The sequence below is a fragment of the Cyprinodon tularosa genome, unplaced genomic scaffold (assembly GCF_016077235.1).
Source record: "Cyprinodon tularosa strain WSP-4 unplaced genomic scaffold, ASM1607723v1 ctg74, whole genome shotgun sequence".
NCBI lineage: Eukaryota > Metazoa > Chordata > Actinopteri > Cyprinodontiformes > Cyprinodontidae > Cyprinodon > Cyprinodon tularosa.
In genome coordinates, this window is record NW_024039496.1 from 238232 (window position 1) to 254877 (window position 16646).

General features: G+C 37.7%; 1 protein-coding gene across 6 annotated transcripts in view; it reads left to right on the forward strand.

Annotated features, from left to right (window-relative positions):
- The window catches only part of mctp1a (multiple C2 domains, transmembrane 1a), a 171961-nt gene that overhangs the window by 96163 nt on the left and 59152 nt on the right, over window positions 1-16646 (forward strand). For all 6 annotated transcript variants that reach the window (XM_038269858.1, XM_038269859.1, XM_038269860.1 and 3 more), the window contains 4 exons: window positions 3642-3806; window positions 5455-5585; window positions 6181-6367; window positions 12923-13016. In XM_038269858.1, coding sequence (XP_038125786.1) covers window positions 3642-3806; window positions 5455-5585; window positions 6181-6367; window positions 12923-13016 — 577 coding nt within the window. The remainder of the gene's footprint in view (window positions 1-3641; window positions 3807-5454; window positions 5586-6180; window positions 6368-12922; window positions 13017-16646) is intronic.

The following is a 16646-nucleotide window of genomic DNA, read 5'->3' on the forward strand; positions in this document are numbered from 1 at the left end:
TTTATAAAATAAACTCAAGGCTATTTTCCATTTACCCTGGTTACATTTGTTTGATGATAAATTATGTTTTAGTTAAGTAAAAAAACAACAAAGGAAGAAATCTATCGGGTAGCAAACACTTCTCCACTGTCCTGTGATAAAAAATTGTCAACATCTTTTGAAAGTGTATGTTTCTCCACCTTTGATGTGTTCGACATATTGCAGACTTTGTGTAAGAAAATAAGACAGTTTGTTTGTATTTAGGAGTATTAAAGAGTTTTGCTCTGCAAACAGCTGGGAAATATAAAAATCTGCTTTTAGGGAATTGATTGTAACGAATTATTCCACTTTGTTTTACATCAGTTACAAATATAGTTTTGACTTTATTTCTGTTTTACATATTGCCATACTGCACATGAAATAAAGTGCTGCCTTTTTTTTGACTGTTTGTTGGGTTTTATTGCTGTCAGGTTGAATATAAAGCATGCTGATTGATACTCCTGCCTCCTTTCTGTTCATGCATGAAGTTTTAACTGTGTTTTTTCAGCCTTATTTGGCAAAAAAAAAAAAAAAAAAATCTAAAAGACAATTTTGGGTTCAAAATTGAATCAGCTTCATTTTACCAATGTTAAACCTCTTGTGTTGTGAAAAAGGAGAAAAGGTGTTTTATTTTCACAAAGTACTACCCCTGAATCAGATTGAATGTGTCTAAAACTTATAATTAATTTATTTGCTGAGTGTGCCAGGTCGGATTTGAGCACACAAGCGTCTATTGTTTTTTTTTTTCTTTCTTTCCAAATATTTTAAAGCACCATAACTGGACCAGTATATCTGAGAGTAGCTGAAAAAAAGTTTGTTTGAGCTGCTGTTTTCTGCCTCCCCATCTGCTGGACTGTAAACAGCTCATTTTTATTTTGATTTTGATTTTATTTTATTCAAACAATCATTTTTAAACTCTTAAGGAATTTCTTATTATATACATTTCCCTAATTATACTGAAACATAAAGGAAGGCTTTCAGCCTCTTAGTTTCACTCTTTGGTTCATAACTATTAAACTTTCTCCATTTTGTCATGTTATAACAGCATCAGTCTATGTATTTATTGAGATTTTATATCAAAGTCTAGTAAAAAGTGCTGTGTTATTAGGAAAAGGACGGACGATTTAAATGTTTTTCCTTATTTTACAGGTAAAAATGTAAAAACTTGGTATCCCAGTTGGTACTTACAGCCACAATCTAGTGAAAATACTGCTACAAATCTTTAGGAGCTATCATTCATCATTTTTTTTTTAGTCCAATTGAATTAGAGCAACCCTGAGCAAGGACTGATTACCCTGTCTGCTTTCAGTTGGATAAGGGTCCAACTTTTAACTGGACCATTTTAACAAATAAATTCCTCTAAACACTTTCAGTGTGGTATGGCCATTATGTTTGGATGTCATTCTACAGCAATCTCAACTCTTCTGCAGTGTTTTTGTTCAGTAGGGCTGAAACAATTAATCGAATTAATCACGATCAATCGATTATTTAAATATTTGTCAACTAATTTATTAATCGATAAATTATTAATTGGAGTGTAGAGACTCTAAAACATGCCTTTAGCTGACAGAGCAACCCGCTAAGAGCAGTAATCATGCCAAGATTGTGAAAAAATATAAAACATTCTGCTTTTAAGATAACAAAAAAAAATTTCATCTGTCAATATGTTCTAACCAGAACTCCTTCAGTGGGAAAGTTTTAGTTTTACCTGCTTTAATTAGGTAAAAAATCTTCTTTAAGGAACTTTTGGCTACCTGATTATTAATCCATTAATCGCAAAAATAAATTAATAGATATGCAAACTAATCGTTATTTGCAGCCCGAGATTGCTCTGTATTTAGCTCCATCCATCTTCCCTCTAATCAGCTTCCCTCTCCTTAAAGAAAAAAACTAGGTAATGCAGGCCGCTTCCCCACGGTGTGTGGGGATGTCATGTTTAGAAAGATGTGCAGAGATACAAGCAGGTGGACACACATAGGTTTCTGAAAACATCTGCCAACAATGTATTTATAAAAAGGAGCTCAATAGAAATAAATTCACTGCACATAGATAAATTCTTATTTAATTAAACTCTGAAAATCATACATCCTTTTCTTTTAACTTTATAGTTATGCACCTCTTTGTTTTTTGTACGAATAAGTAAAAATCCATTAAATCATACTGAAACTTTTCGTAAAAACATGACAGAATATGAAAAAGCTTAATGAGTATGAATATTTTTTCAAGAAAATGTCAATAAAAATACAAAAGTATAAATAGGTCATGGACTGTTATGACCAAACAGTGACCTCATCATTAGCATACAGTAGCAAGTGAGCAGAATTAATGGAAGATGTGGGAGTTACTGCATGGCAGAGATGACTTCATTGCAGGGAGCTATTCACAACTGTTTAATGTCTGGAGAATGGAAATTAAGAGGCTCTGTCTCCAGATCAAAGGCCTGCACTCACGAGGCAGGGTTTGTTCAGAGTTTAATGAAATTCACCCGCAAAACAAAAGCTATGCTAATAAAGTCTGCCTAACGAGGAAGGAGGAGAGGGAGTGAGCTAGGGAGGGAGGTTTGTACATTTGCTTGAAAAATAAATAGCCTAGATTTTGTTTTAGTGAAGGTTGCTGACATGATTCAAAGAGAGGTTAAATAGACCTTTATAAAAGCTAAAAACAAAAACATGAGAGGGAGGAAGCGGACCTGGAGAACATAGAAGAATCAGTCCAGATTTCAGTTTATAACACAGAATCATCAACATAAAGGTAGTACAGTTTAGAACCATCCTCTAAATGATTAGACTTAATTTTTCAATTAAGTCTAATCATTTTATTGACTGATGGACTTGCATATTATATTAATCATGGTGCAGTCTTGCTTTATTCCTAATGTTGCAGATAGTAGAAATACATTTCATATTTAGCTTTTTTTAAACATTTCGACATATGTTTCTACTACTAGGATTCCATCAGAAGTTCTCTATTTGGTTATGTACTATAACAGCATGATTAAATGATTTAGGTCTGCAGCTGGTAATTGTTTTTCTTTTTTTTTCTTTTTTTCAACCAATTAATCTGTTGGCTGTTTTTATTTTATTTTAAGAAATTAATAATCTGTTAGCAAAACAGTACTTAAAAGACATTTCTTTTTTATTGTTTGGCATAATTTGAGGCAACTGAAGCTAAATCTGGATAGATCATATTTACGTAATAAATGTTTTTTCAGCTTGAATGCAAAATGCATACATTTCTTTAAACATTTCTAGCCTTATTAGTGCTCTGAGTCAGTTTTCCTTTCATCAAGAGACACACTTTAGAGTCTCTATACTCTAACAAAGGATTATATCATTTATTAACTGATTATGTTGATAATCAGTTAATAATGATTCATCCAAATAATCATGTCCCAGAAAAAAATACAGTTTAAAATAGATTTTGATGATATATATTTGTTTTTGCAATTCTAATTGTGGATTGAAGCTGGTTATATCTCTGAAATTTACTCAAAGCCAAATGTTTTTAGGTTTTCCCATATTGCATTTCCTTATTGTGTGTCTCCTCCATGCATGTGCTGATAAAGGATTCCTGTTTGTAAAATTAATTCCTTACCTGTATGTGTGTGTGTGTGTTTGCTGCAGTACCAGAGTATGAGGCTCTCGGATGTACACAGAAAAGCCCAGCTCTGGCGGGGTATAGTCAGCATCAGCCTAATAGAAGGTCGTAACCTGCAGCCAATGGATGCCAACGGATTCAGCGATCCTTATGTCAAGTTCAAGATGGGTCATCAGAAGTACAAGAGCAAGGTAAAGGCGTAGCTGCTGAACGTGTTCAATGCTTACATTAAATCACCTAATATGATAATATTTCTAAAATTAATAAAAAAAAATACTATTTCATACAAAACAAAGATTGATCCATCTATTTATTTTCCTATAAACCTAAAATTTAATTCAGCTATATTTTATATAGAAATACAGTATGTATATTACTGAATAGAAATTTCCTGTTCAGTTTTATTTTTCATATAATATTTTTGGTATTTTTTGGGTAATCCTTTTTACTTATTATAATTCCCTTTGGATCAAATGCTCTGCAGTACCTTTATGTAAACTGTGTAATCCTATACAGCATTACCAGTTAAGCCCAAGATCATTCACACTGTGGTGATAATAGTTTTTTTAATTTTCCCAACAGTTTTCTTCTCACTTAAAATAATTTTAACGTTTTAGACATACAGCTGATAGAGTATCTGCAGAGAAGTTAAACCTTAGATTAACAACTTAACCTTCATCGCTATTGGAAACACAATGGTCAGCATTTATAGGACAGATTTTATTGTTTTAATGCCATTGAAGGTTTTTGCATTGATTATTTAGAAAACTCTCAATAAATGTCTTTTTAATGGTATGCCAGAGACCTAAATGGCAACAGGGCTGAGGCAGGTTTATGATGATTATATTTCATTACTGAAGAGAAAACTCATGCAACACAAGTGAAATACACTGCATCAGAACAATACCAACAGCAGGATCAAGAGAAAGATTTAAAGATTAAAAACTGTGGACCTGTCATTATGAAAATAGGGAGTTTAAAACACAAAACAATGGGAACTAAGAGGAGAGGAAGGCTAAGGAACTGATAGGAGAGTAATGACAACAGGAAAACATGGGATACCGAAAAGAACAATGAACACTGAGTAAACAATTTACTACATACAGAAATAACTATAATAAAAAAAATTAATATTCACAGCACAGAACTCAGATAAATGCTAATAAAAAATCAATATAATTTAAAGTAACTGAACAGAATAGAACTTTATTGATCTCAGAATGGAGAAATTCACTTGCGACATGATAAACTAATAGGAGCTGCAAAAGGGAGGAAAAGGTGCATGAATGATATACAGTGCATCCAGAAATATACACAGTGGATGTTAAAAGATTTAAGGTGACTTATATATACAGTATCTTATGTACAGTAAAGTGGTGGCAGGTAAAGTGTGGTTTCTGGTTTGCTAATTAGACCAAGACTTAGACAACTTTTATTGTCATTTTCTACACACATAGTGTATACAAAACAAAATAGATAAATAGTATAAGTTATTACAGTGTTATTACATCAAGTTATAGTGCGGCGGCATTATAATCTCTGATGGCAGCAGGTATAAATAAACTGCGGTAGTAGGATCATGACTCCGATTGTTGGCATTAAAGAATGTAGCTAAAAGCTGTTCCTCTTTTAACAAGCATTGTTTTTATGTTTTGAGCAATATGCATCCATATCTTTTAAAAAAAATATATATATTTTTTTTTCTTATGAAAGTCATTCTAAATCTAAATATGGCTGGTGTATGAAGGATTTTTAGCTCAAGTGTAGTACTTAACAAATGAGAGAGAAATAGTTGAGTCTGGAGAAGAAACCATGTATGTCAATCTGCCTTTTATTCAGACTATTGCCAAAACACTAAACCCCCAGTGGAGAGAGCAGTTTGATTTCCACCTGTATGAAGAACAGGGAGGCTACGTAGACATCACAGTGTGGGACAGAGATGCTGGCAAGAAGGATGACTTCATGGGCAGGTACAGTAGTCTTTATCACTCATTATTTTTCCTTTTCTTTAATTCAGTTGCACCTCAGCAAAATCTGGTAGGAGTTAGATATTTGGAGCTTTCCTGTGTGCTAGTCTTATGCTAAAAGATGTCTCAGAGCCAGCAGGGCTATTTATCACTGTAATCTAAAGTGGTTATGTTTTCTCTTTTCACTGAACTGCTCATTTTTTAACCCTTGTTCAGGTTGAATTATTACCATGTATAGAGTAAGTGTGCAAATTTAAAACCCACTTTAACAAACCTTTGCTTTGAAGGGCATGCCAGAAACCAAGTCATGTCATTTTTATTAGGCTGCCATTTTAACACTAGATGCATTAAGGCCAAGCAAGAAAATCAATTCAGTTGAGAGGATGCGCTTAAGTGCCTACTAAAAGTAATCAAATACGTCAGCTTTGCCTAAGTTGTCTTCTGTTGCTTACCTCCTGCACATTCCTTTTTTTCCCCTTCCCTTTCTCAGCTCCTGTCACAGTGAAGAATGAGCAAAAACATCTACATGAAATCATTAAACACAAACAAGGAGTGTTTGTACAGCGTTTTCACCTTTCTAATGAATGCTTTATTTCAGGTGTACCATCGACTTGTCGCTTCTCAGTAAAGAACACACTCACAAGCTTGACCTACCACTGGAGGAAGGGTACGGTGTTCTGGTTTTACTGGTCACGCTCACTGCATCCGCTGCCGTTTCCATCTCAGACATGTCCGTCAACATTTTGGATGATCCAAATGAGAGGCACCAGATTACGCAAAGATATGTGAGTTCTGGACGGAAGCATGTTGAAATTGACTGCTATTAAGATTTTTGGATTATTTGAATTTTTCAAGGAATATTTACACTTAGATATTGTTGGACCCAGTGACTGTCCACATTCCTGTCATGTGGTGGGATGCATTTTGTAAATTAAAACTCATTTGTATTAACAGCTAAACTAGAGCTTCTAACAACACATTAGTTTGCAACCTTCCTCCGATGAAAGGCGGATATTATTTAAGTTGAAAGAAAGTGTTTATCACATGTATGCTGATAAATGAAGGTATGATTAGAGGTTTGGAGGTACAGATAATAAACGAGGGGTAGATGAAGAATTAGAAAACACGAGGAGCAAAAGGTTAAGGAAGATCAAGTTATGTCTTATGTCTATTTGGGAATTGTGCAGACTGAATGCTTTGTTAGCTTGTTTCCAATAAGCATATTTGTTAGGAATGAACAGATTAAAAAAAAAAGACAGTAAAAAATTTTTTTGGAATCCTCTGCTCAAACAAAGGCTTTAAGCCTTTGTCATAGTCTTATTCACCCATCACTCCTCGTCACTCTCAGTCTTGTTAACATGACCCCCAGATCACTCTCATCAAAACGCCTGAATTTCCTGACAGCTCTCTTTTTTGCACTACAGCACCCATGAAAACTGCTGAAACATGCTATGCTGTGAGATTGAGTGTGTTGACATCAGTTAGGTTTTGTCTGTTTTGAGATATAACGGGACAGTGATTGGATTTGTTTGACCGACACCACCCTGCTGGTGAGTATTTACACCTTCCAACATGTGGCCAAACACCAATGCAGCGACCTACATACATGGCGGTGCCTTGTTGGCTAGCCACAGGAGGTTGTCCGCTTCGGTCGCCGCTGCAGAGACCATCTCGAATCAGAAGGTGGAGCTCTAGGACTGAGACAGAATCATGCTGTGCCTCTCCTGAAGGCCACAAAATGACGGTGGAGGAAATAAGAAAGCTGGTATGTGTGGCTGAGTGAATGTGTGTAACGTTAGCAAGAGGTAAAGGGTGAGAGTTGCATTGGGAAAGGAAGGCATGCAAAATCAGAAGAAAAAGCTATTTCACCTCTCTCACAACTCTTGCATACCCCGTTTTTTTTCCGCCTTACTAAAGGCGGCACTTTTTACTTCCTTCAACTACCTTCTATGCCTGCCTCCGTCTCTTTCCTGCTTTCCCCATTTTTGTCCCTCTCTCAGAGCAACGTCAGCTCTTTGTCTGCCTCTGCCTTGGCCTTCCTTTGAGATGAAGGGATGGAAAGATAGAGGGAGGGGGAAGAAAGTAGGGGGTTGCAGATGGAGGGGCACAGTAAGGTCAGTTTGAAGACTTGAATGGTCTCTGCCTATTAACATATTCCTTTTCCCTAGACTGGCAGTCTTTCAGTTGGAGAATTTAATAAAGATGTACCTTATCAAAGAGCTCTGGTTAGACCAAGTACCACCACTAATATATAACAGCACTGCTGAAAGCCCGCTAATCTCCCCGGTGTGTGCGTGTGTGTGTATGCACTATACATGCACATGCAGAGACTATTACTGACTAATATTTATCAGCCTAAAATCAGCTGTGCAGCACAAAGCATCGGCTACTGCTAATCACAAGTGAACATTCACATGCAGACACACACAAAAAAACAGTAGCTACCTGCTGTGTGTCAGCCATATCTCACAAAACGGAATGTGTCTGTTGGGAAAATCAGTTATCATCAAAAGCTGTACAAATTACAGTGAAGCAGAAAATGCAGCCTAATGACAAAAACACATATTTAGAAGTTTTAATTCAAACAGTAAGCAGCAAGCTTTTTTTTTTTTTTTTACTAATGTTAGATCCACAAAGAGTTCCTGTCATTACACTTAGATAAATATTTCAGCCCACAACCTAAATGTTCACAATAAGGTCACAGCGGGCATTTGTTGCTTTATTTCATACTAAAGCCACTGATGAAAACCCATAACAGACACCTGAATGGCACAGGGATTATTAGTATCCATCTTGTTGAAGCTTATTTATCTTTTTTAGACTATTCAGGATATAAAAGTCCTGCATATTATACGTTATCCATTTTTTCCCACCACATCCATTTAAAATCTATGTACTACTTAATATTTGAGTGTTTGGTCTTAGATATGGCATTCAGAAGTAATTCTCAAATAACTAACCTGAATATTATCATCATGGTTAAGCTTAAGCCAGTGTGCCGCTCCCGGTCGTAGCATACTGGACCAGCTCTATACCCTTCATCGAGTGCTCGAGGGTTTGTGGGAGTTTACCCAACCAGTCCACATGTGTTTTGTCGATCTGGAGAAGGCGTTCTCCTCAGTTAAGGGCTGTCCGCTCTCTGTATGACCACAGCAGGGGCTTGGTTGGCGTTGCCGGCAGTAAGTCAGACCTGAGCGTGAGATTGATATACAGATCGGTGCAGCATCGGCAGTGATGCGGTTGCTGTATCAGACTCTCGTGGTGAAGAGGGAGCTGAGTCAGGGGGGGGCAAAGCTTTCAATTTACCGATTGATCTATGTTCCCACCCTCACCTATGGTCATGAGATCTGGGAAATGATCTAAAGGACAACATTGCGAATACAAGCGGCCAAAATGAGTTTCCTTCGCAGGGTGGCTGGGTGCACCCTTCGAGATCGGGTGAGGAGCTCTGTTACCCAGGAGGAACTCGGAGTAGAGTCGTTGCTGCTCCACGTCGAAAGGACCCAGCTAAGGTGGGTCGGGCATCTGTTGGTGCCTCCTGGTCGTCTCCCTCAAGGAGGTGATCCAGGCATGTCCCATTAGGAGGAGGCCTCGTGGAAAGCCCAGGACACCGTGGAGGGACTATGTCTCTGAGCTGGCCTGGTATGGCCTCGGGGTCCCGCCAGAGAAGCTGGAGGAAGTGTTTGTGGATCGGGAAGGTTGTGGATCTCTGCTTAGATTGCTGCCTCCGCAACCCGGCCCCGGATAAAACGGAAACAAATGGATGGATGCATGAATGGATGGATAGTCAAGTTTCACTAATTAGTTGTTTTTTTTTCTGCATAAAATGAAGACAAAATTATTGAGGAAACTAATGTTGACAATTTGCTTTGTGTTAGTAGAGTAGCAGATAAATTGACTTCTTTAAGAGGAAATAAAGCATATATGCTCCCTTTTTGTTTAAAAGTAGAATAGAGGATTTCTTTGTAGAGCTTTCTTCTGACTTAATTTTAGATATTTAGGCAGCACTTAAGTCCAAGTAAGTGTTAGACAACTGACAAAAGCGTGTGAGCAAAAGAAAAAAATATATAAATATATTTCCTGACCTGGAAATCACAGAGTAGTTTAGATTAGAATTATGTTGGTGCATCTATATATGAGTGTGCATGTGGTGTATGTTTCCATTCATGTATACATTATATTTAAATACATCTTACACAATAAATTTAGTGCTGTAGCTTCATTAGATGTTCTGCTTCTTACGATAACCTTTCCATCATGTCTAATTAGTTGTTCTTCAGAAATAGAGAAGGACACAGAGTGAGAGGTAAAAAGAGAGAAAGAGATTTATGCAATATGATGGCAAAGGAGCATGCACGCTAATGGCTTTTAATGGGCCTGAGGTGGCCACGAGATGGGTGGATGAGACAAGGAGGACGGGATGACCTCCAATGAAGTGTTGGCACTCCACCACCAGTGTAGACGTACATGTCGGCACTACCTCTCCTACCCACTCTGGTGCACTTTTCTAAGAGGGAGTGAAAGGACATAACCTGGGCAGGAAGTGAGAACCAATAAGAGGCTGTTCTTGGTGCAAGTGCATGATGAGCAGCTTCTTGCAAACACTGAATCAGATGGAAAAAGGGGGTTAGAATTTGCTATTTGTTTGAATCTTTACCATCATTTGATCAAACATCCTAAGAACTTATGGGCTGCAGGGCAGATGCAGTGAGACTGTTTCTGAAACGCACCCGTGATGAAATGTGACATGCTGCAGAAAATGACAGTGAGTCATAAGACTATGCCAGCTCTGATTCATTTGTGTGTTTATACGTCTGCAGAGTGTGACAGAGACAGAAAGAAGATGTCATGATGACGGGCTGTCAGTCACACAGAGGGCAGAGGGTTCATCGTATGAAAGAAAACTCTTTCCATAATGTGTGCTTTGTTCATCTTCCTTCTCATTTCCTCCTTATCCCCATCACTCCTCCTGTGCACAGATGCGAGGAGAAATAAGCCTGGCTGTTGGTCCACCCATCTGTCTATCTTCCAACTTATCCTGTCCAGTCAGTCTATTACAGTCTGTCTCTTCTGATGAGGATTTGAATCCTTGTGGAGGATGGGTTTGTTCTGTCTTTACCAATCAGGAATTGAGGCCTAACCCCAGATGTCCCCTCAGGGAGCAGCAATAGGGCTAGAAAGGAATGAAGAGCTGAGGAAGGGTTGGAGAGTAAAACATTTAAGCAAGGTTTTGAATGAGGGTTTTTAAATGGAAAATGCTTCACTATGATGTCATATAAATATCTGGTCTCCTGGTTGTTCTAATTACTCTAAATTGAAAATGCATAAATTTTACTCATGTTTTGGCCTTAATATATAAAAAAAGACATAATCTCATATTAATGCTTCTGTTTGAATAATTTCGATTGTATTGTGACCTCTTTCACCCTCCTTCCCTTACCGCCTCTCACTGTTGCTGTATCTTCTAAGCAATCAAGCCTCCAACTTGAAACTCGCCCCTCTTTTTCTGCATGCTTCTCTTTTCTGCACTTTTCCCTCTCTTTTCTTCCTCTTTTTACACACTTTCTTCCCCCTCTCATCTCCTTTAGTGAGCTTTTTGGACAATGATATCGCTGGAAACAGGCAGAGTCTGACAGAGTTGGTAATAATGAATTAAGTCTGTAGCCTAGCCCTGACTCTGAAATTTAAATTATAATTACTCCTGTGGGGATGGAAGGGTTATTGCCAGAGAGAGAGAAATAAATTGAAGTGAAGTGCGTTTTTCACTCTGCTTTTAAGACGCGCCACTCAGATGCACGCCACTCAGTTTGGCCCCAGTTACGTGTTTTTTTAATGATTGTGTTTATACCTTAGTGGTTAGATGTGAGCAAAATTCCAAGTTGAGGATTGTTTGTGCATGCCTCACAGATCTCCACAGGCTCTCCTTTCATGTACCAGATTTACCAGGTACAGTGCCTGGCACCTTTTCACTTATTGTCACATTACAACTACAAACTCTCAGTTTATTTCACTGGGATTTTACATGACCGGGTAACAATAAGTAGTGCATAAGTGTTAAGTGGAAGGTTTTCTGATTATGATGATAGAGCCACAAACCCTCTTCCTGGCTGTAACAAGTTTTCTTCAAGGACTTAAATGTGTGTATTTAGCACCATCAATTCTATCATCACTTAACTGCTGAAAAACAGGCCTTTTCAAAGCATAATGTTGCCATCACCATGCTTCATGGTGCTTTGTTTATTTTACATGTTTGCTCCGTTCTCTGTATACATTTGGGCAAATTAGTAAGATAAACTTTTTTCTTCTTTGGTTTTATATACTAGCAAGTTTTTTTTGGAGAGCAAACATAATAGTTGTAGTGAGAACAAATTCTTCTACCTGAGCGGTGAATCTCTGCAGCTCCTCTAGAGTTAAAGCAGACCTTATTGATATTTCTCCCTTCTCCTGGCCTTTGGTTCAGGTGGTCATGCCTTGGAAGATTTACAGATATGCCAAACTTCTTTCACCTTTTTGAAAGATTGATTGAACCACTCATGCTAAATATGAGTATTTGAAATTGTATTGTCAACATATGTAATAACCTGATAAAAAGAAGGTAGGAAGTGGGGAAACAGTGACAGTGTGTGCAAAAAGAGTATGAGTACCTGCACTGCAGTTTTTACTCTGGTATCTCTCTTTAACCTCGTTATTAATAAATAGTGTAGACTGTTTCTTCTCTCTAGACTTCATTTGATCTCTGAATGTCATTGTGTGCCTGCGCCATAACTACTATATCCCTGCCAGTCATGCCTCACCAGTTCTGTCTACACACTGTCATATCTCTGTTATTACATTATTCACATTTTCTTAGAGTCCAAATAAGTAGAACAGAGAACTAAAATAAACCCCAGAACATACAAACAGCAAATGTTCTCCAAAATTTAACTGTTGTTGTATTGGAACAATAAAAAAGGATATGATTGAGCCACTGAAATTAGCAAATAATGGATATATTTTAAGTGTGCAAAGTTTGTAAAAGTGTAAAAGTAGAGTTGCTTTACAGTTTTGAACATGACTTTTGCATGTATTTTTGGGGGGGATACCCCTTTGACCCATTTTGTTTAACAAGTCCAAATTACAAAAGTGGATTGCGAGTATTTTGCCTGATTAAATTCTACCATTTGTCCTTTGGATAGCCTGGGCCGTTAATGCCAGCTCTAAATTTTCAAATAAAGATGCCGTAAAGAACAGATTCTACCGGTTCCTCTCTTAATAAAATGTCAGGTTATTAAAGTGCCTTTCACTTCGATGCTTTTAGCTGTCCTCTTTGACTCTTTGCCTTCTCTCTTGCAACGTTGCAGAGCCTCTGGAGGTCACTCCACAACTTGAAAGATCTCGGCGTGGTTCAGGTGAAGGTCATCAGAGCTGAAGGACTAATGGCGGCAGATGTCACAGGTAGGTTGATGACCTCAAGCACAAACAGCGCAATTATAAAATAGATATTCATTAATGATCTTTTGCTTTAGTGGAATCCATGGTTTTTACTGCAATGCTATTCATATAAATTTAAAGGTTTTGCACTGTTAGAACCACACATTTCTAGGTATTTTCTAGAGATTTAATGAGATAAACAAAGACAAAGTAATCCACAGTTGTATGCTGTAAAGAAAATCTTAAGGTTTTTTATTCTGTTTTGCTATTTCAAAAATGAAAAGTATTATTGGGGCTTTTGTTTTGATCCCTCCAAGTGAAGTTTCCTGCTGAAGCGGACCCCTGAGAAGTAATTTTGTTGCCTTGCCACAGGTCTAAATGTTGACTGGACTATTCTTACACATTGCAATGCTTTGTTTTAATCCATTATCTTTAGCTCTAGTTATATTAAATGTCTCGGGTTAATTTCCAAGGTTTCCCTGCCTTAAACATCCTCCACATTCCCATTAACTTTCCCTGCTGCTGCAGTGGATGTCCTGTCATGTCGTGGAAGGCATGCAGTTTTTGCAAAACTGCTTTCATTTTCATATGATCATTTTATCAGTGCTCTGTGAAATGCTGCGAGATGCTATTTTATAGCCTTACTCTACTTTAAAATTTCCTACAGTCTTTTCCATGATCTCTCCGCTGTAGTTCTTTGTCTTTAAGATGCTGTTCCATCACTGATGTTCTCCAAAACACCCCTTGGGTCTTTTAGAAAAAGATTAATTAATGGAGAGTAATGCACACACAGACGGACTCAGTTTATCAATTTGGCAACTTATGCACTAGATTCTATTAGGAGGTGTTAGAATGAAGGGGGTTAAACGCTGTAGTGTTTTTTATTAGTTAAACCAAAATTTAAAATGTATTGCTTATTTTATGTCTCTCTTGTAAAATTTGAAATAAATATGCTGACATTTGTATTTGCAATATCTCAGTGATTAAAAGGGTTCAAGGAACCTGTGTACATTTACTTCTTAATTTTAAACTGCTGAGCTATTTCTCTTGCAAACGGTTACATTTACCATCAATCCACTGCAGGTCTTTGCTCAAAGATGAAGTTAGGGTGCAACTTTCTTTAGAGAGTTAATTGCAAATGTAAATCCTAAGAGAAAAGAAAAGTCTGCTTTGTGCATTGGATAAATTTGTTTCCGTACTTTTAACAAAGATGCGGGCTTCTCATTTGAATAATAGAGAAAAAGTACACATTTGAACCAACAAATCTTTCTCGTCCCTCCTCCTGTGCTTTCTCTGCTTGCTCTCTCTGAATCCTCCATCCTCCATTAATTCTTACTTTTAATTAGGTCTACCGTGGACAGGCCTAGTTTTTCACTCTGTATTATCTGGTAAAGAGAAGGATGTACGTGTGTGTCTGTGTGTGTGTGTGTGTGGCAGGGAGACAGAGTTTTTCTCGATTTGAAACACCCACAGTCCCATTAGCAAATACAGAGTGGAGCTGGTTGATTTGGGTTACTGTGGGGAGCGACAGGAGCAGTCAGAGTGCAGGGCTAATGGCTCTCTGGTTCATGGGTTTCACTCAAAGCAGAAATGTGCTCTGTGACACTGTTGCAAAGCTCATCATTCACTCTGAGGTTTATGTATTCTTTTATAAATTAAGAATAAAACTGCAAAAAAATATCCGGTAGCTGTTTACAATAGCAGAATACACGTTTAATGAGTTTTCGCAGCCTATGCTGTTCTGAAATTGCGCGTTTAGCTTACCTCCACTTAATATGGTGGTTTTGACAATGACCACAACTATCTGTTTTGCTTTTAATTTTCTATTCTATCAAGGTTTTAAAGCATCTTTTCAAAAGCTTTAGGATAAGTGAATGTCTTACCTTGAAAGCTACAACAACATAAAATATCTACTTAACCACCTGAGCTTGTCACGGTTTTGCACTTTTTGGTTTTGTTTAAATTTTCTTTTCGAGTTTTCATTGGTTTCATTTCCATTTTGTGTTGTTTTCTGTATGTATATGTATTTCTTGTTTAACCTCTGTTGCCCTCTTGTGTCAGCCTCCTTCCCTTTGCTCCCTTCTAGATGATTCCATCCACACCTGTTCCTCATCTGCTGATTAGCCCCGTCTTTGTTCAGTCTCCTCTTCATACGTCTCCTCTTCAGTTACTGTTTGCTGGTTCCTTGTCCTTTCTTGATCCTCTTGTGTATTTTCCCTGATATCTCCTAGTTTTTGGTTTTCTGTCTTTTGTTATTTTTTGATTTTTGCTTCAGTTGCACCCTTTTTGAATTATTAAATCTGCAAGAAACCCCCTCAGCTTCCGTCTCTGCATTTGGGCCCTTCAAACCTCCACACAAACTGACAGGATTTGCACTGTTCTTAAATTTTGGTCAGAAACTACTCTTGAGTGCTGCAGATGGTACAAAGGTCATTCCTCGGACACCCCTGGCTTAGAAATGTAGCTTCTTACAATAACTTGCAAACGTTTTCCAACCCAAAACTTAGTTTGGAAGCTTCACAGGATAAAATATATAGCCCTTCAATATTATTCCATCAATCTGTAGAATGTGTTTCATTCTTTTGCTGCATAAATGAAGCACAGATATGCCACAGAATCTCACAGAAAAGCAGTGTTCTTTCAATTAGTTGCTGTTAAATCATTTATTTTTATTTTTTCTGATTCTATTTGCTTACTATACCAAAAGAGCACATGGCTTCTTCTTTCCTTCTTAAACCGACCTCTAAACCACAAATTGTTGCTTTTAGCACATTGACCTCAATCAGATTCTAATTCTCCGACTGTCATTTCAGTAATCTGGGCTAATTTAAGCAAAAAACAGGAAAATAAAAAAGTTCAAATCCCAGAATCCAGCCTGTTCATGGTTCATCTTTATTTATAGTAGATCTTTTCCATCTGACACGTTATTGAATATGGACATTCAGAAAAACAAAGTTTCTATATTTCCTTTGGTTCCCTGAAGCATAATCTTTTCCATCGAGGCGATAGATGAATACAGCGTGTGAACTTGTAGGTGAAAGGGGCTTTTTTCAAAATGGCTTATTTCAGTTTTGAGTCTAATACACTGAGTGTGTGCGTGCATGTGTGTCTTTGTGCGTGTCACTGGCAGAAACAATCGCTGTGTAAGAGCCCCATAAGAGCCCTCACCACATGAACACCCCTTTTTAACAACCCAGACCAAGAGAGGGTCAGGAGCAAGGTGAGAAAGAAACAGAAGAACAGACAAACAGACAGACAGAGGCAGGAGGGCAGACGGAGAGAGGAGGTCAGTGAGACAGAGAGAGTTCACCATCCAGCTCCCATTCAGGCTCCCTTCCCTCATCTTTTCTTTCCTCCTCCTCCTCCTCCTCCTCTCTCCCTCTTCTCTCTGGCCATCTCTCTCTAATTGGAGTGTTTTTGTGGAGTAGCTCCACTCCAGCCCAAGTAGGATAACTGAAAATAGTCTCTAAAACCAACAATCCCTTTTGTGTGCCAGCTCTTGTTCCTCTGAGTGGATGCTATAGTGTTAGAACATTTTAGTAGGGATACACAGGCACACACTGATACCTGCAGCAGCATCACTGCATTGCTAAGATTCCTTTTTTTAAGCCATGTTGAAACCGATTTCAGGAAATTCAAAATGTTCTCCCTATT